At 35.4% G+C, this 16,730-nt stretch overlaps 1 protein-coding gene across 2 annotated transcripts; it reads left to right on the top strand.

Annotated features, from left to right (window-relative positions):
* The first annotated feature begins 2,658 nt into the window (after nt 1-2,658).
* LOC137722825 (cation/H(+) antiporter 20) lies at nt 2,659-16,395 on the top strand. 2 transcript variants are annotated; one of them, XM_088692614.1, is made up of 6 exons: nt 2,659-2,947; nt 3,021-3,232; nt 3,377-3,899; nt 7,688-8,193; nt 14,512-15,408; nt 15,727-16,395. In XM_088692614.1, exons 2-6 carry the CDS (start codon nt 3,050-3,052, stop codon nt 16,123-16,125), a joined length of 2,508 nt encoding a protein of 835 aa, XP_088548740.1. In that variant the 5' UTR covers nt 2,659-2,947; nt 3,021-3,049; the 3' UTR covers nt 16,126-16,395. The 2 variants fall into 2 exon arrangements, with proteins under 2 accessions (XP_088548740.1, XP_068318027.2); XM_068461926.2 differs by having other exon boundaries at nt 2,688-3,232.
* Nucleotides 16,396-16,730: the final 335 nt, after the last annotated feature.

Below are 16,730 nucleotides of genomic sequence, written 5' to 3'. Positions count from 1 at the left end.
AAAGCAGGGATGGAGAATTGTAAATCCACATTAACACCATCTAAGCCTCACTCTCAGTTACTTGTAAATGAAGGCAATCTTTTAGCTGATCCTACTCATTATCGCAGTCTTGTGGGAGCCCTTCAGTACCTCACCTTCACTCACCTAGATATTGCTCATTCAATTAATGTTGTTTATTAGTATATGACTCATCCAACAGATATGCACATGCATCTAGTGAAACGAATCAAGAGATATTTGCAGGGAACTTTAGACTGCGGTTTAAAGTATATCAAAACATCTGATTTTAACATTGCTGCGTATTCTGATTCTGATTGCGTAGCCGATATAAATACACAGAGGTCTATTACTGGATTTGTTGTGTTTCTTGGATCTAATCCTGTCTCATGACAGTCAAAGAAACAAGCTACAGTCTCCCGAAGTTCAACTGAAGCTGAATTCAAAGCTTTAGCTCACTGTGCCGTTGATGTATATTGGATACGGTCATTGCTCAAAGACGTGCATCAATTTATTCCAATACCACCTAAACTTCATTGTGATAATCTTTCTGCTTTAGCATTGTGCTCCAATCCAGTGTTTTATTCTCGGATCAAACATCTGGATACTAATTTTCATTTTGTTCGAGAGAAAGTACAAAAAGGTGATATCACTGTGCATTATATACCAACTGAAGCGCATGTTGCAAATGTATTTACTAAGGGTCTTCACAGTCCAATCTTTGTAAAACACTGTATTAATCTTACTTTGGACGCTTCCAAGTCAAAGGTGCAGGAGAGTCATCAAGCACTGTTAGAGTTTTCAAATGCAACTACATCACGTGATCACAGCAACTCACAACCATAGCTTGGGACTTCCCCAACTACGTTTGAGGGGGGGGGGGAGTATTAACCAATGACACATGGCTGAGTCAAGTTAGTTAAAAGAAAGGCAGTTGGGAATTGAGGTTGTTAAGGAGGATAAGATGGTAATTGAGTAAGGAGGTTAGAGGGTAATATTGTAATTGTGGTTTGTGATTTGTTAGTACATATAGCCATTTGATCTTCCACATTCAGTAAGAAAGCTTTGTAAGAATTCTTCATTACTAATAAATCTGAGAATACTTTACTCTTCCATTTTCGCTCTTTCCATTTAATCTTTGTGTTCTTTAGAGATTCGTAGTTCTGTTAACAATTTCTTTTAGCGTCTTGTTAGAATTTGATACGAACATCTCATTAACACTAGATAACAAAATTTATGCCCGCATATCAAAATCTAGCTAGCTAGTTTGTCTACGATGAAAAATAATTCCTTACATGTTAGAACGCCGCTAGTATTTTTCTCCCCTAGTTTGGTGTAGATTGTTGAATATTTGGGGGCACAAAATGCAAGGTACATGATCCTCCTAGCGACGAATGAACGAGATGATGCATGCCATGTGAAACTAGCAACTTATTTATACTTGTGGACATGAATCTCTAAAACCCTATATCTGATTGACCACCCCATGTACCACTTGCAAAGAAGGGAACAAGAAAGTAACTTAACAAAGGATTTGTGTGAAGCACAACAAACATTAAAGCTTATGCACCATGCATCATATGCATCGTGATTCTCATCTCCCTCTCTCTCTAAAGTGCCAAACAAAAGGGTTCCACTCATATGCAGGCTTAAAAGAGAGTTTGTACTCTTTTGTTATACACAGAAGCACCATCTTGAGAGTGATCAGATGGAGTAATAATTAATGGTACCTAAATTCAAACGTTTTGAGGGTGAGATAATGACATACAGAATGGCTTTATCTTTATTGTAGACTTTCGGTCTCATAATATAATAGTATTACATTATTGGACTAAAATATCACAGTTATGAACTAATTTTATACAAATTGCTCACCCACGATCAAACGGTTGGAAAATCCACTCTCTTCAATCTTCAGGCTCCCTTAATTTTTAAGGTCTTGTCAAGAAAAACATGGAGGGCCATGTATTTGATGAGTATTATGAATTATTATACTGGTTTGGTATTAGTCCCATTCTGCCTGGTCCAAAATTGATTGTGATCATTAATTATCTAAGTGTACAGGTGCCACGGGTCAGGTTCAATATGGAGTCGTAAATGAACAAAATTCGCGATCCTATGTACAAGAATCTCGTGATATTCGTTTAATCAAACTTGGAAAATAAATTATTTATCCACGTGAAGTGTTTGGATTTTGGGTTCACTTTGGTTGGTAACATGGAAAGATGAATCGGCATGGATGCAAATTAGGTCATATGATCCATCATTTTCTTTTTAATGAGTATAGGATATAATAAAGGATTTTGAGTGTATGAGTAAATACTTTTAACTATTTGAGCTTAATTACTTACTTGAATTAACCAACTGGGGTTAAAATGAATGAAACTAACATGGTCTGTAATGCGTGAAATATACAATTAAGTTTAAAATACCAACTAACTATTAGTTTCGTGATGTACTTCTTTCTGATGCCGAAAGTATTCACTAAGTTCAGATCTTCCTTTTGCTTAATAAAACAAAAACGATGTATTCGTAATCAAATGACAAATTACACTTTTGTTGCCCTTCATCACGTGAACTCACTTTAATGACCCTTACCCAGAACGGCAAAAACCAACACTCGCTCTCCCTCTTGTTGAAAACATTGGCATTATTATGAATGCCCATACACTCATTGTCAATGCCCTTGCAAATTGAAATAGACTTTGGAAACAAAAAGATTGTTTTTCAAAACATGCGATGTAAATTTCAATTTGTAAGAATCTGTTTGTATGGAGCCGCTCTATAAATAGAGCGCTCTGACTGCAATTAAATGATATAGAGAGGATACAGAGAAGAAAGAAAGATTAATAACCTTAGTATCTATTCCTCCCTCTTTTATTTGTCATCCTCTTGTGCTATAGTTTCAATGTGATATTTTACACCTGCTTCACTCCTGTCACCAGTAAAGGTTATCTCTCTCTAACTTTTACATATTTATAAACGCCTCTCTATATATTGCTTAATTTTCCATGATTTCATAGTACACAGCGACTAGCTATTGCATAACACCATGGCTCCGGTGAATATAACTTCAATCAAAACGGCATCAAGTGGATTATGGCAAGGTGATAATCCTCTACACTTCGCCTTCCCACTCTTAATCGTCCAAACCACCTTAATCATCGTCGTCAGCCGCTTCCTCGCCTTCTTTCTCAAACCCCTACACCAACCCAAAGTCATCGCCGAGATTGCTGTAAGTCCTACTCTCCTGCTTTATTCGAATGTGAGACATTTTTCAATTTGTAGTGATAAAAATATTTTTGCATGTGTCTTAGTTATTCATATATAGTTAATTCTTGTTATATAGTTCTATTTTCTCATTAGTCTATTTGTATAGGGTGGAATATTGCTTGGGCCGTCAGCCTTCGGAAAAAACAAATATTACCTACACAGAATATTTCCCTCATGGAGCACTCCAATACTCGAAACCGTGGCAAGCATTGGTCTTCTCTTTTTCTTGTTCCTCGTAGGCATTGAGCTCGATTTAAGCTCAGTCCGACGTCGTAGTGGAAGAAGCACTTTTGGCATAGCCCTCGCTGGCATATCGCTGCCCTTCCTATGTGGCATCGGCGTCGCTGTCATCCTCCGGAGAACGATCGACGGATCTGACAAAGCCGGCTTCAGTCAGTTCGTTGTGTTTATGGGAGTGTCACTTTCCATCACGGCCTTTCCTGTTCTCGCCCGCATTTTAGCAGAGCTCAAGCTTTTAACTACTAGGGTTGGCGAGATTGCCATGGCTGCTGCCGCTCTGAACGACGTCGCTGCATGGATCTTGCTCGCTGTCGCAGTGGCCTTGGCCGGTGACGGTGATGGTGGCCATAAGAAGAGCCCTTTGGTATCAATCTGGGTCCTCCTATCAGGTTTGTATGGCCCACAGTTTCGACAATATCCTCGATATTTTCTCATATTTTTTTTCCTTTTCACAAGTTTCGTTTTTATTTTTCATTTCTTTTAAGTGAACAATTCGTGTAATTGTACTCCTGACCTACTCCAGCAAATTAGATATTTTAGGTACTAGTTTACTTAGAGCATCTCCACTAGTGCTCAAAATTTTGTCCGTATGTCCTCATGTATAGTATTTAGAAGGCTTCCAACTAAGTTGAGTTGAAGTCCCTATAGTAGAGGAACTCCCCGGAGACCTTAAGAAAATCCCCATCCCCAAATGTTAGGACAGAATACGGACATAAATAGTGAGCCCCGATATTGATTTTAAGTGGGAAACAAACCCCACCCACGTGAATGTTGCACAACAACGCCTCTCACTCTCCCTTCACTCACTGGTAGGCTTGCTCGCCGAGCAATTGCTGCTGTAGCATCAGGCGAGGGCCGCACGCCGCACTTGTGACTTTTTTTTCCCAACAGTCTAGATAGCCTTTTGATTTTTTTCTTGTTTTATCAACGATCATCATACTCTAACGAAATTAACAATATTTTTTTAAAATCTTTTAATTCCTAAATTTAAGGATTCTACTATAAGAACTTCTTATTGGAGACAATATTTCTTTAAGGACCACAATATTCTCTTGAAGCCCCTAAAAGAGTTCTCAGGAGTGGTGGTGGAGACTAGGTCTGGCAAACGGGTCGTGTCTGTCGTGTTCGTGTCGTTTTCGTATAACACCTATTATCTTAACGGGTCGTGTCATGTCACACCCATTATCTTAACGGGTCCTTAACAGGTCGGGTCACTTTACCCAACGGGTAAAGTGACCCGACCCGTTATGACCCGTTAAGAAAAAAATATTTTTTTAAAAAAAATTTGCACATACCACACATTGCCACATAAATATTATTCAAAACATTAAAACATTTGTAGTTTAAGTACTATATCTATACTCGAAAATTAGAGCCTAATAAAAAAAAAATAATACATACACTACTAATCTATTACAAATATTAAATGTGCAAGGATATGCAAAATGAAAGAGTTTTTGTTTTCAAGATTGTAAGTCTTTCTCAAAAGTTTACACCTCTATCTACAAAATCTTCAATTTACATCGATCATCATGAAATTGTATTGAAACTTTGGCTTGATCTATTGCCTTGAAGAGTTATGTTGAAGATGTTTTCAGTAAGGTTTTCCACGTCAGAACTCTCTTCCGCATAAACTAAGCATAGAAAAACCAAACATTAAAAATCATTCAAATTATGAGAAGTTTACCAAAATAATTATGAAAAGAAATAAAATAATAATACTATACCATATAAAAATATATTAAAATAACTGTTAAATCGTGATTTTTCGTATATAACTGTTGAAAAGTTTTGTCCTGTTACTTGATCTCTGAATGTTTGTTTTTTGTGATTTTTTGTTGATGTGATCTCCAAGCATACACAAACAAGTTTAACGGTTTGGATCGTTGAAATTAGTTTTAAAGAATTCGTATCCCATCAAAACGATAGATTGACTAACACTTAGAGTTTATTTATACTTTCATTAAGTATAACATAAGATTTTGTGGTATCCACTTGTGTAAATATTTTAAATTGAAGATCAAATTCATTCATTGTATTCATATAGGGTCAAGGAGTGTAGCTGTAAAAAATGATCAAAATCAGAGTCAAAATAACCGTTAAATCGTGATTTTTCGTTTATAACCGTCGAAAAATTTTGTCCCGTTACTTGATCTCTGAATGTTTGTTTTTTGTGATTTTTTGCTGATGTGATCTCGAAGCATATACAAACAAGTTTGACGGTTTGGATCGTTGAAATTAGTTTTGGAGAATTCGTATCCCATCAAAACGATAGATTGACTAACACTTGGAGTTTATTTATACTTTCATTAAGTATAACATAAGATTTTGTTGTATCCACTTGTGTAAATATTTTAAATTGAAGATCGAATTCATTCATTGTATTCATATAGGATCAAGGAGTGTAGTTGTAAAAAATCATCAAAATCGGAGTTAAAATAACCGTTAGATCGTGATTTTTCGTTTATAACCGTCGAAAAGCTTTGTCCCGTTACTTGATCTCTGAATGTTTATTTTTTGTGATTTTTTGCTGATGTGATCTCAAAGCATATACAAACAAGTTTGATGGTTGGGATCGTTGAAATTAGTTTAAGAGAATTCGTATCCCATAAAAACAATAGATTAACTAACACTTAGAGTTTATTTATACTTTCATCAAGTATAACATAAGATTTTGTGGTATCCACTTGTGTAAATATTTTAAATTGAAGATCGAATTCATTCATTGTATTCATATAGGGTCAATGAGTGTAGCTATAAAAAATTATCAAAATCGAAGTTAAAATAACCGTTCAATCGTGATTTTTCGTTTATAACCTTCGAAAAGCTTTGTCACATTACTTGATCTCTGAATGTTTGTTTTTTGCGATTTTTTTGGTGATGTGATCTCAATGCATATACAAACAAGTTTGACGGTTGGGATCGTTCAAATTAGTTTCGGAGAATTCGTATCCCATCAAGTTCCAATGGTGTATATAGATATATATATACACACATATATATATTTATTAAGTAGATTTAAATCTATTTATTTTGTACGTATAATTGACTGGTACACGGAGTAGTACATCACGTGTGTCATTATAAAAATAGTGAGATATGTCATACGTGTGATAAAAAGTTAATAACTTAAAAAAAAAAAAAAAAAAAAATTTCTCACCACTTCTATTAATTTTCATTTTTCCCTCTCTTTTTTGTTTCCTTTTCAACTTTTCTTATAATTTTCACTTTTCCCTCCAGCATCTTTCCCTAATTCCCTCACTTTTTTGTTTCATTTTCAACTTTTCTTGTCACTTTCATTTCCCTCCATTTTTCTTCAAAAAGGGCGGCAGGAATGGAATGGAATCAAATCAATGGATGCATCATGCATCATGCATATGAATTAATAATTATTATAGTTTTTATAAAATTTAATTCAAAATTTAATATATATATATATATATAATTATATAATTATTATAGATAGTTAATATTTTGGGGGTATAATTATTATAATATATATATAATTATTATAGACTTTATAGTTAATTTAATATATATATATATATATTTACTATAGTTTTTAGGGGTATAAAATTGTTAAATTAATGTATATAATTATTACAGTATTTTTTTAGGGTTATAAAATTATAAAAATAATATTCTGCTTATTGTATATTGTGTTACCCACGTGTATACCTGAATCAACCCGTTATCTTAACAGGTGCTTATCGGGTTACCCGATAACGACCCGATTCGTTATCGTGTCGACCCGAACACCTGTTAATTTCGTGTCGTGTCGTGTCGGGTTATAGGGTCGTGTTAGGAATTGTCAGGCCTAGTGGAGACCCTAAAATAGACATAGTCATGTGCATGAAACTATTTCACTCACGTATATGTAACTTTGAGTAATTTATCTTTCTTAGAAGTGAAACATACTAATTCAGTCGTTCGCTTATATTCTAACACATGAAATAGTATAATGGTGATAAATTTTTATAGTACACATAAAGCCTATTTCTCAACTTAAACTAAATAATTTAATATGTAATACAAAATCTCCCTTTATATTGGGTTTCCCATAAGTAAATATTACTTTTATTAGAGATAGTATACAATGCAATCACTTATCATTTCTTTAATATTCTGTATTTTTAGACCTTGGTAACATTGACATTTACTGCCTGGTGAATATCAGGTGTTGCATTTGTTGCTTTCATGATGGTGGTGATCCGACCGGCCATGAACTGGGTGGCCCGCCTGAGCTCTCCAGAGCAAAATGCAATAGACGAAGCCTATATATGCTTAACCCTAGCCGGAGTCATGGTATCCGGATTCATTACTGACCTAATTGGTATCCATTCTATATTTGGAGCCTTCGTCTTTGGTCTAACAATTCCCAAAGGAGGACAGTTTGCGGAAAGATTGATAGAGAGGATTGAGGACTTTGTGTCCGGCTTGTTGCTTCCTCTTTACTTTGCATCAAGTGGGTTGAAGACCGATGTAGCGAAAATACACGGAGGAGGGGCGTGGGGGCTGTTGGTGCTAGTTATATCGATCGCTTGTGCCGGGAAGATATTGGGGACGTTTGCGGTGGCAATGCTATTTATGATTCCGGCTACAGAATCGTTGACGCTCGGTGTGCTCATGAATACCAAAGGGTTGGTGGAGCTCATTGTTCTCAACGTTGGCAAGGAGAAAAAGGTCAGCTAATTATTATTGGTTTAATTTTTACCACAATATTTCAAATAAATATTGATTATGGCAGTGAAATTTAGTAGCCTCACAAAAGTTCTTTTTTCTTGTCCTATCACACCTAATTTGCAAATTAATAATAATTTCTCCGCTTTGGGTCCCGACCACGTCCTCACGGTTTTGTTTCTGGGAACTCATGAGCAACTTCCCAATGGGTCACCCATCATGGGATTGCTCTAGTCCAGTCTCGCTTAACTATGAACTCCAAAGCCAGTGAGCTCCCAAAAGGCCTTGTGCTAGGTAGAGATGAGAATATACATATAAGACTTACAATGGGCACTCTCCTGGACAATGTGAGATGTTACATATGAATTTTGGACTCAACATCATGAATCTATAAGTTCTATTAATGTCACTATTCATAGTTTTCATGTATATAAGAACAAATATTCTGAGACCAGCTCCAACGGTTGGAGTTAAAACTTAAATTTTTAGTCCATGAAATATAAGTTTTAACTTAGAAACAGTTTTTCTTCTCCAATAATTTTAGCTTAATATTTTAGCCCGAAATTATTAAAGAATGATTTTAGCTAATTTTTTGGTAACTTTTTAAAAAATAAAATCTATATAGATTATTCTAATTTATTTTTATAAATATTTTAACATAAAAAATGTTAAAATTCTATTAAATAATGAAAAATCACTAAACCTACCTCATTCTTACACATATGTACCACATGAAAGAACATGGAAAATCACACAACCTACCCCATTCTTAAACACAAATACTTAGATTGTAGAAAGATAAAAAGAAAGAATTGTTTGACGAAAGTGGATTTTGTGTGGATGTTTGAACAAATACATAAGTATTTATAGAGTTTTTGGGTAAATTTTGATTTAGATAATTTTTTTAATTATTTTAGCAATTGGATTTAATTTTGGGTTGTTAGATCTTCTTTATACTGTTAGATTTGCTCATATTCGATCTCAACCGTTAGAGTTTACATATTCATAAATTTGAATTAAGAAAATTGAATCTAGATCGTTGGTTCAACCACGTGGGCCGTCCGATAATAAAAAATAATCGTTGGTCTTTTCGTAAGTGGTTGACAACTTCAGCAAGTGGGTCCCATCCATTAATCTTGGCTTGTTTTCTGGTTAACTTTGGCCCAAAAATAAGTTTAAACCCAAAACCTTTTTTTAGCTCAATGATTAGACAAGTCTTGGATGAGTTTAAAACTTAAACTTTGAGTTTTAACCCAACCATTGAAGTTGATCTCATAGATATTAGTATATACCCACACACAAAGTGTGAAATTTTTTTTATTTTTGTTTTTAAAATTGAAGGAGAGAGGCAGAGGAATCGAGAGAGAGAGAGAGAGAGAGAGAGAGTGTGAAAGAGGTTTAATTTTTAATTTTTTTTTGGGAACTTTTACGAAAAGCTCATAGTACTGTTTACTTTGACAAAAAAAAAAAAAAAAAAACCATATTTTTACATTAAAAAGTCAATCATGGTACTATTTGCTTTACCCTATATTTTGTTATTATCGTTAAAACTCAAAATTTTCAAGCCCCTTTTCATTAGTTATTTATTTATTTTAAGTTTTTCAAATTAGAAGTGTTAAAAATCATTTGTAGGTGAGGTGTAAATACAAAATATTAAAATTTTGTTTTGTGAAATTACATTACTGTCTTTAATTTTTTTTCATTATGATAGAATATTAAATAATTTTTTCATTTTCTTTTGATTGACAAAGAGAGTTTTATTAGTACGTAGTTTAGATGAATGTTTTTATGTAATCGTATCAGATAAATTAGCGTGGTAATTAAGGTATTGGTGGCATAGGGTAGGGGGCCATGCTAGGGAATCATTTGAATACAAGAAGTCAGCTTTTATCCTCCTCTCTTTGCGATCACTCGTTTACGCTTCAATTATCTGTTAATTTATTAATAAGATCAGGATCAACAACAACAACAGCATATTCAAAGGTAATGCAAGTGTGAAAACTTAATATCATCATTTCATTTCTTTGTTATTGAGCATCCTTTAATGATTATACTCACACTCACACTCACACTCGTCTTTTTTTAAATGGTGTTTTTTTTTTTTTTTTTTTTTTTTTTTAAATCACAAACATACAGTCACTAAAGGATTGATTTTAGGAAGACGATTCTATCCGGTTCACTTTGTGGGAATCCTGATTTAAAGAAGAGGATTTTACTTGGATTTACTTTGTGAGGATCTTCTTAGGATCTTCACATCTTAACCGTTTATCATATATTATGCGATCAGATTTTGTCAAATACCATTTGTGTTTAAATTTAAATTAAAATAAATAAATAATTTGTAACCACATAATACACGATGAATGATTAAGATGTGAGAATTCTTAAAATCCTCACGATTTGGATCTTGATTTAAAGCCTCGTTTGGAGACATACACAGGTTTAGAAATGATTAAAAACATGAATACTGGGTATAGTTTGTCCTTTGGAGACATACACAGGTTTAGAAATGATTAAAAACATGAATACTGGGTATAGTTTGTCCCGTCTGCCTTGGCTTTTATTGTCAATCCACGAGAAAAAAAGTTGGGTTTGTATAATCAATTATCGGGCAATAACTTTCTATATGAGGATGTTTTATATACTTTATAGTAATTGTATGTAGCAGAGCCTTGTCCTTTAAGTTGGAGCATGACCTTTCCAGAAAATGAACGCATCGTTCTTAAAGGTTAAGGTTATTCAGGGGAGGATGGGGTGATTTTCTCGGATCGGATCGGGTTGAAATAAATATTTTAATGCTAATTCAAAAAAGTTTTGAAATCAAATGTTAATTTTATTTTTGTTTTTTTATGGGTTATTGGAATTTATTAGTAATTTTGAAGTCGGTTTTGTCTCGGAATTTCCGAAACATAATTCGGATTTACCATAATATTTTGAAATCTTCAAACTTTGTATCTGCCACTTATTATATTTTCTATATTTTTGTGATATTTGTTGGCTATTACGTGTGAGCATGACATAATATCATATTAGACAAGAGAATATAGTACGTATGATTACGAATCAAAACTGTTGGTTGCATAATATATAATGCAACAACGTATATAATTACTTTTCACTTCTGCAGTTTACTCTTAACAAATTACTTTTTGAAAAAAAAAATAACCTAGCAGCGCGGCTTCCTCTCCTTCGCTCTCGCGAGCAACAAAAAGACAATTTCGCTGCCGACCCCTTTCTTAGTTTGGGGTTGGTTGCAACCTTTCTTCTTCACAATTTCCTTTTCCCCTTCCTTTCTAGAATCTCAGGCCATGCCCTTCGTGGATGGCTTGTTTTCCCGACATGCTTCGCCGTTATCCCATCGTTCTTTGTCAAAGTGTAGTCAAACTAGGATTTGAGAGGATTTTAAAAGACTTTAAAATCCTAGTATAGTCAATTAAAAGATTTTAAAGGATTTTGAAATCCATTCAAATCTAGGGGTAGTCAATTAAAGGATTTTAGAATCCTTTAAAATCTAGGTGTAGTCAATTAAAAGATTTTAAAGGATTTTAAAATCCATCCAAATCCAAGTGTATGAAAAAAAATTAAGATTTTGAAGGATTTCAATAAGTTGTGGATTTTGTGGGATTTGAGAGCCAAAAGTATATATAACCAAGACTAAAAAGAATCCAACCTCATCCCGTAGGATTTCAAATCCTTCCACCACAATTCACCACAATCCATTCAAATTCTTTAAAAATCCATATCAATTTTGTAAGAGTCCTTAATCTTCTTAAATCCTATCAAATCTATCACTTTTAAAATCCTTTAAAATCCTTTAAAATCTTAGTTTGACTACAGTGTTTTTCACCGTATTTTGTCTTTTGTAGACTAATCCCTATCCTACAATTGCCATTCTTTAACCGCCAACACCCAACACCCATCATCTTCCATCTCCTTCATAAGTTCCCCCTCCTCACACACCATTCCTCCCACAACCTTTGCTCAAAACTACAAGCGTTAACCTAATTTGGACGCTAGATCTAAATCCTCCCCTCACTTGCTGGCATGGGGTCTGTGAAGGTGCTTTGAATTGAGTGGTTCTCTTTCGATGCAGCGTTTTTGGTGGCAAAATTTGGTTGGGGCATCTTTTTTGTTGTGGATTGAATTTTTTTGTGTTGCAATGCCTTCATTGAATCCAACGCGGAGTTGAATTTCTTAGAGCAACTACCTTTGTGGTTGCTAGCAAGGTGGTAGTGGCGGCTGTAGGGCATTAGTTGCATTCTGCCTTTGTAGGATAAGGATTTTGGGTCTCATTTTCGTTTTCTATCTTTTTGTTGAATGAGTTTTTGGCTATCCCCAATTTGTATTCGGTTGTTTGTTCATTGTTGTAATGTGTATTGGGCATTCCCTCATCCAATAAAATATTTGTTGTTTTTGAAATATAGGGATTTTTTAACTTTAATCCTTCAAGTAGATTGAAATTTAAAATAAATTTGGTGTTAGATTACATATTGATTATAATTCCTTGATGTGTCCTTAATTCAAAATAATTAATGTGCATTTTATTTAATGTCTCCTATTAAATATTTAAGGGTAAATCTCTGTTTACTATCCTTATGTTTTGTGGTTTTCAACATTTAATACATCAAATTTTTTTCGTCTCAGAGTCATACCTAAAGTGTAAATTTTGGGACAGTTTCATACATCTGTTAGTCAAACTGTTAAGTCTCCCATTAACTGTGACGTGGCGCCCATGTGGACAATGACTGGGTGCCACGTGTCATCCACATGGAAATTAAAAATAAATTATTTATAAAATAAATATAATAAAAAAAATTTGAAAAAAAAAATCCTTCATCTTCCCCAAATCCCACCCATGCCCACCCTTCCATCACCCACCCCTTCTCCCACCCCCTCTCAACATTTTTTCTCTTGCACCACTCATCCCATCGCTCCCGCGAAATCGACTGCGACACCCCCGACCAACCCCACTCAGCTCCCTTTGCGACACCCTTAACGACGCCGATGGATCCTCTTCGACGGCTTCTGTCACGACTTCGGTTCAGATCGGGTCTCCCGATGGGGGTGGGGGGGGGGAGACGAAGTTGGGGGTTTTTTTTGTTTTTTGTTTTCCTCCTTGGGTTGCAGGGGGTGGGGAGGGAGACGAATAGGTGGGTGATTGAAGGGTGGGCACATGTGGGATTTGGTGAAGATGAAGGGGGAGACGAACAGGGGGTGAGGGGGTGAGGTTGCAGGGGGTGGGGAGGGAGACGAATAGGTGGGTGATTGAAGGGTGGGCACGTGTGGGATTTGGTGAAGATGAAGGGGGAGACGAACAGGGGGTGAGGGGGTGAGGTTGCAGGGGGTGAGGGGGGAGACGAACAGGTGAGTGATGAAGGTTTTTTATTTTTTATTTTTATTTTTATTTTATTATATTTATTTATTTATTTTATAAATAATTTATTTTTAATTTTCACATGGATGACATGCGGCGCCTAGTTATTGTCCACATGGGTGCCACGTTACAGTTAACGGGAGACTTAACAGTTTGACTAACGGATGTATGAGACTGTCCCAAAATTTACACTTTAGGTATAACTCTAGGACGAAAAAAACTTGATGTACTAAATGTTGAAAACCACGAAACATGAGAGTAGTAAACAGAGATTTACCCAATATTTAAATTTATTAATATAAAAATTTAATTTATTTTTTGACCAAAAAAGAGTTTTTTAATTTATTAATTTTATTTAACATTCTTCAAACTTGAAAGACTCAATTAATGAACCTAAATGCGTGTATAGAAATGTATTATATTGAACTAATGTATTTAAATGTTAGTACTGAAATACATGCACCGAAATGTATTATATTAAATTAATGTACCTAAATGTGTGTATCAAAATGTATGAACCGAAATGTATTATATTGAATTAATGTACCTAAATGTTTGTATCGAAATGTATGTACCAAAATGTGTGTGCCTAAATCTATGCATTGAAATGTATTATAATGACTTTAATGTACCTAAATGAAGAAGACAAAGTACATCGAAATGTATTGTATAAAAAAAAAATTAGTTTATTTAAATGTTTACAACAAAATATATTACGATAAATGAAATGAAAATGAAAATTAGGAAGAAAAAGAGGAATAATTAAAAAATCAAAATGTAATTAATAAATGAGGTTATTAATGTATCAAGGGACTAAAATTAGATTTTGATCTTATTCATGATTTTACTCTAAAAGTCATCTATACCAAGAATTAATATGAAATTTTCTACAAAAAGGGTACCTTTTGCAACCTTCTGTTAATGAATTATTTTAAATTTAATCTCAGGTGCTTAACGATGAGACATTTGCTATTCTAGTCCTGATGGCACTCTTCACCACCTTTATCACAAGTCCACTAGTGATGGCCATTTACAAGCCTGCACGTGGCATCTCAGTTCGCACTCATCGCAGGCTCCGTGATCTGTCAACCACTGTATCCTTCAAGGACGAACTTCGAGTCCTGGCGTGTGTGCATGGGCCTGCCAATGTGCCCTCACTCATTAGCCTCATTGAGTCCATCCGAAGTGCCAAGAAAGCGCAACTCAAACTCTTCCTCATGCACCTTGTGGAGCTCACTGAGCGATCTTCTTCCATCATCATGGTCCAACAGGCTCGAAAGAACGGCTTTCCCTTCTTTAATAGATTCGGCCGAGGCGCCTGGAGCGACGGCGTTGTTTCCGCCTTCCAGTCCTATAGCCAACTGGGGCGAGTCTCGGTCCGACCCACAACTGCAATATCACCCATGTCCACAATGTACGAGGATGTTTGCCATACGGCGGAAGACCAGATGGTTGCGATGATCATCTTGCCATTCCACAAACAATGGAGGCGTGACGGCGATAATCATGAAGTGACGGAGATTGTGAGCCAGGCCAGGCGAGGGGTCAACCAGAGGGTGCTTCAAACTGCACCGTGCTCAGTTGCAGTGCTCGTGGATCGTGGATTTGGTAACACCGGAACCCAGCGGATTTGCATTGTGTTTTTTGGTGGGCCCGATGATCGGGAGGCCTTGGAGTTAGGCGGTAGGATGGCCGAACACCCGACAGTTAAAGTGACGGTTGTGAAATTTGTTGAGAAAGAGGGTTTGGAGAGTAATGGTCTCATGTTAAAGCCTTCTCCCTCCGAGTCTACCGAGAATAGCTATAGTTTCTCCACAGCTAAAATGGACCGAAAGAAAGAAAAGGTATGCATATTGCATGATGTTCCAACAATTTGAAAATACTTTACCTCTCGTCAGTTCAATACCCTTTCTACGACGTGACGTGCGAGATAGTAGTCTGAGCTCTGAGGGGTATCAAACAGTTGCAGAGATCTATTTGAATCCTAGTCCATTTGATTATTCACAATAATTCACCCTTGTTGCATGGGTGTGATACCCTAAAAGATCAGTCAAATCAACACAAGTCCGTACAATTTACAAGACTGGGAGCACACAACACACAAGTATAGTATGTTACACTATTTAAGTATGTATTAATCATTTGTAAATTTTTCTAATCAGGAACTGGATGAGGAAGCAGTGGCTGAGTTCAGAAGCAAGTGGGATGGGAAAGTAGAGTGCGTAGAGAAGGTGGCAGCCAATAATATTGTGGAGGGGGTTTTGGCAATGGGAAGTAGTGGAGATCATGATCTGTTAATTGTAGGCAAAGGACGATTCCCGTCACGCATGATAGCAGAACTGGCCGACCGCCATGCAGAGCATGCAGAGTTAGGCCCCATTGGAGACATATTGGCTTCATCAGGCCATGATGTGGTCTCATCAGTGCTTGTGATTCAACAACATGACGTAGCTCATTCCGTGGAGGCTCCGGTGTTAAAGGTAGTGCATGGTGATTACCAAAGGTTCGTCGCAGATGAGTCCTCCAGTACTGTGCTTGAGATGTCTAAGGAATCTGTGTGACCTAATTCACTGATTAACAAGTACAAATAAGTGGTTACAAGTTTCCTTTTCTTTTTTTTTTTTTTTTTGGTCGAATAAGTTTCCTTTTGAATGAGAGTGGGTTTCCTGAGATTTGTAGCTCAAGAAAACTATCTTACGAGGATTTCTTCATTCTCTGAATTCATCGGCAGAGCCACATAGTTAAGAATCAGTGTATGAAATTATACGAAGCTACTTTGTTATTCTCTTCGAACATGAGCAGGGTCGGTCCATAGATTTTTAAAATCTCAATTAATTTAGTGCATATTTCAAGCTCTGAATTTTTTTACTAAAAGAAATACAAAAAGATATAAATAGTTCATAAAATTGAAAATACCGCAGCATACTATAAATAAAGCAACAGTAGTAATTATAGTTTATAAACTAATGAAAAGGGTAAGTTTTAATTAAAATGACAAAAAGGTGTTGTAAATGAATAGTACCAGAAGTGATTTTTTAGAGTAAAAATGCCATTTTCGTTAAAAGTGAACACTATCGGGAGTGTTTCATTAAAACTCCCTTATAAAATTGGCATTTTGGGCAAAAAATAAAGCAACAACAGTTATTATAGTTCATAAAATTGAAAA

This window comes from Pyrus communis, chromosome 4, assembly GCF_041283825.1.
Source record: "Pyrus communis isolate YQ-2024b chromosome 4, ASM4128382v1, whole genome shotgun sequence".
NCBI classification, from domain to species: Eukaryota; Viridiplantae; Streptophyta; class Magnoliopsida; order Rosales; family Rosaceae; genus Pyrus; species Pyrus communis.
This window is presented reverse-complemented; position numbering and strand designations above follow the sequence as displayed.